This window comes from Corvus kubaryi, unplaced genomic scaffold, assembly GCF_017639235.1.
Source record: "Corvus kubaryi isolate FWS band 111438036 unplaced genomic scaffold, C.kubaryi_AGA036_p1.0 37220, whole genome shotgun sequence".
Classification (NCBI taxonomy): Eukaryota; Metazoa; Chordata; class Aves; order Passeriformes; family Corvidae; genus Corvus; species Corvus kubaryi.
This window is the reverse complement of record NW_024581063.1, coordinates 180,113-187,092: the sequence shown is the minus strand read 5'-3', so window position 1 is coordinate 187,092 and position 6,980 is coordinate 180,113. Positions and strand designations below refer to the sequence as shown.

The following is a 6,980-nucleotide window of genomic DNA, read 5'->3' as shown; positions in this document are numbered from 1 at the left end:
GAGCCCTGCAGAGCATTCCCAGTGCCATTCCTGAGCCCTGCAGAGCATTCCCAGTGTCACTGCACATGGAACATGTGGCCTTTATGTCAGTGTGTTCCAAGCCATCATCCCAAATATGTTTGTAAATTCTCATGGGAAAGTTTCCTGATTTTTGGGAAAGGTGCAGCCAAGTGTTGGGCTGCTCTGGAAGCAGCTTTCAAGGAATGTTTTGGGTGTGAGGCCCTGGAATTTTCCTTTCGGACTGCAAACAAGGGAGTTGCTCCTGTGGCCATTGTCACCTGTTAATGCACAAATATTTGCTGTAGCATCACTGCCACTGGAAATGCTCACTGGGAATTTATTTTTCCTCATCGTCCTTTTCTTTTGTCACACCTTTTTTACTGTCCTGGTTTGATTTCTGACTCTGCTGGTCTGGAAACTTGATCTGGTGCCCTTCTGTCACTCCTGCTTTATTCATTTTGTTCGGTCAGTACCAAACCCATATTCCTCAGCAAATTTGTAATATTTAAATAGAGCCATTAGTACTTTTTTTCATTAATTTATTAGTGCAAAGTAGAGTCAGCGCAAAAAAAAAGTTTAAACTAAATTACTGGTTCAGCTATGAGTCTTAAAATGTAAATTCCGAGTTGCAGTGTGGGGTTTAGGGTTGGGTAGTGATTTGAATTCATTCTGGGTTTTTAGGAGAAGCTGTAGGAATGAGTTTGAGGAAGGAGTTTACTTCCAGCTGCTGCTCTTTATCCCTGTCAGGAGCTGGCAGAGGTGGTGTTGGGCACAGGACTGGGATGACTTTGCTGGTACAATGCAGAGCTTTGGTAAACTGCAAGTTCTTTGCTATTGAAATGGAGGAGGAGGTTTGTATGTGAGAACAGGTCAGGGTTGGAAACTGCTCAGAACTGGGAAGGATTGGTCAGGAAGGGTTTGGAGATGAACCAGGCCACGGTGTCTGTCCACAGTGGTGACAGAAACCAGAGAGCTGAGCCTAAAAATGTGTGGGTTTAGCAACCACCCTGATCCCAAAACAGCTTTGTCAAAGTGATTCCTTTGACCTTTTTTCCCGCTAAGCTGGGAAGATTCTTCTCAACTTCCTGCTTTGGTTCAAAGGCAGGGATTGAGACAGGGAAACAGGGCTTGGTCAGTGGAGCCACAGCTGCCCAGAGAGCTGCACTGGAAAACCAGGGATCTTTCACGTTATTAATTGGTGTAATGGTCGATAAATCCACTTGTGCTCATCCCGAGTCGGGGCCAGGACCTGCACCAGAGAGTGCCCATCCCGGGGTTCCTGCTCAGCCCCAGCTCTGTGTGAGTGACCCTTTGCCAGGGAGTGCCCGTCCCGGAGTTCCTGCTCAGCCCCAGCTCTGTGTGAGTGACCCTTTGCCAGGGAGTGCCCATCCCGGGGTTCCTGCTCAGCCCCAGCTCTGTGTGAGTGACCCTTTGCCAGGGAGTGCCCGTCCCGGAGTTCCTGCTCAGCCCCAGCTCTGTGTGAGTGACCCTCTCCCTGTCCGCAGAGCTACGAGCCGGACGAGCTGACCAAAGAAATGGCCCACCTGGAAGGACTCATGAAGGACCTCAACGCCATCACCACGGCGTGACCGCCCGGCCATGACTCCAAACCCGCCGCCAGTCTCGGACTCAGCCTTGGAACACAAGGAATTGTACAGAGGAAAAACTAAAGGAAAAAAAAAAAAAAGAGAAAAAAAGAAACCCAACAAAGCAGAAAGAGGGACAGCACATGAGAGCAATGGAGGGAGGAGGAGAGGAAGCAGCCAGAGGTGACCCGAGTGTCACCCCTTGTCCTGCAGCGCAGCCACGCGGGATTCCAGCGGCGCCCGGCAGGATGGGCCACGCCAGCCAGGCTGGGATCCAGCAGGACAAAAGCAAAGCAAAGTGGACTCGCCGTTAGTTTTTTTCTGGTCAGGTTTTGTCTCAGTGGTGTGATTGCCCTGCCTTTTCAGTGTTGGACATTGGCATTTATGTACAATTTTATTTGTGTTTTTATTTTATCTTTTTTTATAAAAAGGAAAAAAAATATTGTAATAAAAAAAAAAAAAAAAAAGGGAGAAACTGTTGTTTTCCACAGCCTAGGCTGAGGTTTGACTGCTTGTTCTATTGTGTATGAAAATTCATTGCCAGTGTGGGTTGTTCAGTTTTGTTTTTTATTCTGCGTATAATTACGTCCCCTTCTGGCAGTTAATCCATGGCCTTTTGGGATGCTGCACTGCTCTTTGTAAGCTTTTTTTATTATTTTTATATTATAATTATTAAAAGCCTGACTTTCTCCTCTCATCACTGTGAGATTCCCGGTCTGTTTGAATTGAGGTGTAATTGGAGAGCCTTGTTTGTCGCTTTTTGTGCAGTTTCAGTATTTTCAGTGGGGGGAGAAGTAGCTGGGGAAGGGGAGGGGATCCCGGGGAGGGTTCATTCCTGTTGTTTTCCTGTCTTTTTCCAGTGACTGGGAAGACTGAAGGACATGGAAACATCCTCAGCTGTACTGTGTGTCTGGTCACTGAATGCGGGGAGAGTCCTTTAGGAACATTCTGAGAATTCCTCCTGGGAATTGGGGTTCTCCTGTTCAGGCGACCCTACAGGAAGCTTCTTTTGGCAGCTGTTTTGTTGTTGTTGTTGGTTTAAAGATGGATCAGGAGCCTTGGAAGTGCAGAGTGGGAGCTCAGCCAGGCTGCAGGGCTGGGGCTGAGCCCCCTGGGCTCGGAGAACTTCAGGATCTTCCCATTCCCAGCACCCCAAATCCTGCCTGGAGAGCACTGAGTGCCCACAGGGTCCTGCAGCAGCAGCCCTGGCCCTGGCATCCCGATGGGAATCCTGCCCTGAAAGCTTCCTCGGCCACAAAACAAGGCCAAAATGTGGTTTTTTACACTTTGGAAACCATGTGGAAAGAAACCCAGTGTTGGTGCCTCGGGTGCTGTGCACAGACCTGTCCGGGAAGGGAGCAGAGGGAACAGGAGCTCCGGGAGGGGAGGGAAGAGGGATTTTCCTTCTCTCTCTGTGTGCTTGCCTGGCTCTGCCCTTCTCTGCATAAAAGGAAGGGGCTGGAGTTCAGTAAATGAGAAAAATCAGCTGCCAGTGAAGTCCTGTGCAGTTTCACTTCCAGGATAAAAGGAATCCCAAATTTCTGAGGGTCCGGGGCTGGGATTTGGGAAGCTCAGGCCCCTCTGAGCCTCTGCCAGGGGAAATGCTGTGATTTCCACTGGAATGGCAAAAAGAACTTTGCTTCCTTTGCTTCCCGTTGTCCCCTGAACTGGAGCTGAAGCTCTCAGTCCTGGCACTGGGAGAAGGGAGAGCCACGGAACCCCCGGGCAGAGCAGGGATTTGGGGTGGGGTCCCTCCCTTTCTTTTCCTGGACCCTCTGTTGTCATTTCTGGGCCATTTCCTGCATTTATTTATTATCGAGGGAGGGGAGGGAATTAAAGAAATGGGAGCACCATGGGCCACCTGGATAATAACGTTTGGACTTTTAATCAGTACAATTCAGGGCAAAATAAGCTACAGAACATGTATTTAAAGAATAAAATCCACGCCTGGCCTGCGAGGAGGGCGTGGACCTTTTCCTTTGCCTATTTTTTACCTGTACCCAAAGAAATGTCATCCCACACACACAGTATTCCCAGCTGGGGGCCTTTGTGAATATTCCTGATGTAGAACACCATGAATGTTAATATTGTCATTGAATTTGGGGAGGGGGAATATTTTTAATAAAACAACTGTTCAAAGTTGGTTTTTTAAGGTTAAACTGAAAAAAAAAAAAAGAAAAAAAAAGAAAAAACATTTATTCGATTCAGTGTACAATCTGTATTGCACTTTTTCACATTTTAATGCTACGTTTTCTTACATCTCCTGTGACTTTACCTTTGGAACATTGTGTATCCTCGTAGTGTCATAGTCCAGCTGTGCAGTGACAGCTTCCCTCGGACATTTGGGGAAAAGGAACAAACCAAACCTGTACATTGTTTTATGACTCTCATGTAGAAGGATTTCAAGGACTGCTGTAGATGTCGACCTTTCTGTACAATTTTTTTGCTTTTCTGTAGTATTTGCTGTATCCTCTATGGCTTTTTTTAATAACTTCATGTTTATTATTTTGTATTGGGCATCCAATACACTTTTTTTAATCCAATCAACTCCTGGGCTGCTTGGAGAGTTTGTTTAATTATTCCTAGTCGGTACAGTGAGCAGGTCTGGAGTTTTACTTGCCCTTCACTTTGCTGTGGGTTGTGTTCTCCAAAGAAAGAAGAGGAGAACTCTTCTCCCTCCCTCCGGCTTTCTGCAGACACTGAACTTGGAACATCTCCCTGTCTCCCAGTTCCAAAGCTCCACTGTGAAATTATCACCTTTTAATTAGCAAGCAGAGAAGGAGGGAGTTCAGATCAGTGGAAGTGCAAATACTAAACTGGGGAATCATGGAAAAACAATACCAGAACCGTGGGACATTGCACCTCCCGTATCTGGATTGTGAAGTGCAATGATTGATCTCCTTGTTGCCACCCCCGGCCCACTGCAGCCACTCGGTTCCACACTGGAGCCTCTCCCCGGTCCTCAGCCCCTTCCCAGCCGCGTCCCAGCCCCTGGGGCCACCAGCCCTTCCCTGCCCGAGCCCTGCGCCCAGCGCCGGCAGCCGCTGCCCGTGTCCCACCGCTGCTCCCGGTGCGTCCCTCACATCCTTCTGCTCCCTCCTTCTTTCCCCTCACACATCCAGGTGGGAAGGGACCCTGGAATTGTCCTGGAGGGACGCCAGGGCCCTGGGGCGGGGCGGGGCTGGTGGGGGTGCCGGGGGAGAGAAATGGGGAGCGTCTCCTGAGTCCTGGGGGAGCAGAGAAACCCTGCCTGGCCTCACCAGCTCTGAGCCCGGGGGCACTGCCCGGGGCAGGGTGGGCAGGGGATGGGCTTTTCCAACCCAAACCGGTCTGGGATTCACACGGAATCACTGAGGTGGGAAAAGAGCTCCGGGACCATCGAGTCCCAGCTGTGCCCGATGCCCACCTTGTCCCCAGCCCAGAGCGCTGAGTGCCACCTCCAGCCCTTCCTGGGACACCTCCAGGGATGGGCACTCCAAACCTCCCTGGGCAGCCCCTGCCAAGGCCTGAGCTCCCTTTCCACGGGGAAATTCCTGCTGGTGTCCAACCTGAGCCTGCCCTGGCCCAGCCTGAGGCCGTTCCCTCTCCTCCTGTCCCTGTTCCCTGGCAGCAGAGCCCGACCCCCCCGGCTGCCCCCTCCTGTCAGGGACTTGTGCAGAGCCACAAGGTCCCCCCTGAGCCTCCTTTGCTCCAGGCTGAGCCCCTTTCCCAGCCCCGTGCTCCCGGTTCTGCGACACCGCCAGCGTTCCCTGGGGACGGCGGAGCCCCTTGGCTGTGTCGCTGTGCCCGGGGCCGTGCCAGGGCCGTGCCAGGGCCGGGGCCGTGCCAGGGCCGGGGTGGCACCGCGGCCCGGGGACAGCAGATGGCAGCGGTGCCTCGCTGCTGAGAAGCGGCAGCGCTCGCACGGCCCGAGCTGAGCTCCGGGAAGGGATGAGGGACCCACGTCAGTGCTGCTGCTCCAGAGGGGCAGCTCAGGGAGGAACTCACGCTGTAAACCCCGGCTTTTCCATGGAAGCCTTGCTTCCAAGCCAGAACCACGGGCTGCCTCGAACACCTGCAATAAATCCGTGCAACACTCGCAGGCTTTTGACCAGTAAGAGCAGCCTCCCATCTCCACCTGAGCTGAGACTGAGCTTAAACCCCATCCCTCTTCATGTCAATAAAAGCATTCCTGCAGCAGCTGAGGGTGATTTAACTCAACAGCTTTTGCCAAAGCACCGAACCATTGCAGCTTTTCATAGGATCCCAGAATGGTTGGGATGGAAGGCACCTTAAAGTTCATCCCATCCCATCCCCTGCCATGGGCAGGGACACCTCTCACTGTCCCAGGCTGCTCCAGCCCCAATGTCCAGCCTGGCCTTGGGCACTGCCAGGGATCCAGGGGCAGCCACAGCTGCTCTGGGCACCCTGTGCCAGGGCCTCCCCACCCTCCCAGGGAACAATTCCTTCCCAGTATCCCATCCAGCCCTGCCCTCTGGCAGTGGGAAGCCATTCCCTGTGTCCTGTCCCTCCATCCCTTGTCCCCAGTCCCTCTCCAGCTCTCCTGGAGCCCCTTTAGGCTCTTCCAGAGGCTCTGAGCTCTCCCTGGAGCCTTCTCCTCTCCAGGTGAGCACCCCCAGCTCTCCCAGCCTGTTTTTCAGATCAGGGATCCCCCACCCCACAGAGGCTTCCAGCAGGTTACACATCTGCCCCCGTGTGACTCCTGAAAGCCAAGCTTGGAGCTGCACTGGGGCTCTCCAGAACCTGCCAGACACGATAAAATCCCTGCCCCTAAAGCGGCTTTGGCAGCTCTGCAGTGTGGGGGCACCCTGGAGGCGCAGGGGACAGACATCCCAGGAAACCGGCAGGACCCACAGGCCACAGCAAGTTTGGAAAGGGGAAGCCAACCCTTGGCAGGGACAGCGTGGCAAAGCAGCCAGAGGAACACGAGCACAGGGGTGGAAGAGTGGGGAACACCCCCAGACCCAGCCTGCACCAGCCTGGGGAAGGGACAGGGAAAGCCGGAATGCCACAGGTGCCAGGGACAAACTAAAATCCCAGGAGGATTCAGCCCGCTCTGGGGGCTCCCCCTTTGCTGTGGGGAACGTTCTGAGCAGCACCTTCCCCTCCACAGCAGGGCTGGAGGCAGCTGCAGGAGGAGAGCAGAACCACCTGTTCCCTGCCCTGTAGTAATCCTGAATCAACTTTTCCCAGCTGTTCCCAATTCCAGCTCCCGTTTCCCAGCCTTCTGCCAGCACACACTGCCCTTCCCTCTCCAGAGGCACAGGGACCGTGGCTCCCACCGGGCTTTGGGCAAACCCTGATTTTCCCTGATAATTTCTTAGGAGGAAATCCTGCTCCCCAAGGAGGCTGTCTCGGGACCTCCCAGCCCCAGGGAGCTCTGCCCACAGCGGG

General features: G+C 53.1%; 1 protein-coding gene across 10 annotated transcripts in view; it reads left to right on the top strand.

Annotated features, from left to right (window-relative positions):
* NEO1 (neogenin 1) overlaps nucleotides 1-4,133 on the top strand; it is a 165,339-nt gene extending 161,206 nt beyond the window's left edge. For all 10 annotated transcript variants that reach the window (XM_042022697.1, XM_042022698.1, XM_042022696.1 and 7 more), the window contains one exon: nucleotides 1,506-4,133. In XM_042022697.1, the coding sequence (XP_041878631.1) occupies nucleotides 1,506-1,589 (84 nt within the window). In that variant the 3' untranslated portion in view covers nucleotides 1,590-4,133. The remainder of the gene's footprint in view (nucleotides 1-1,505) is intronic.
* The last annotated feature ends 2,847 nt before the right edge of the window (nucleotides 4,134-6,980 follow it).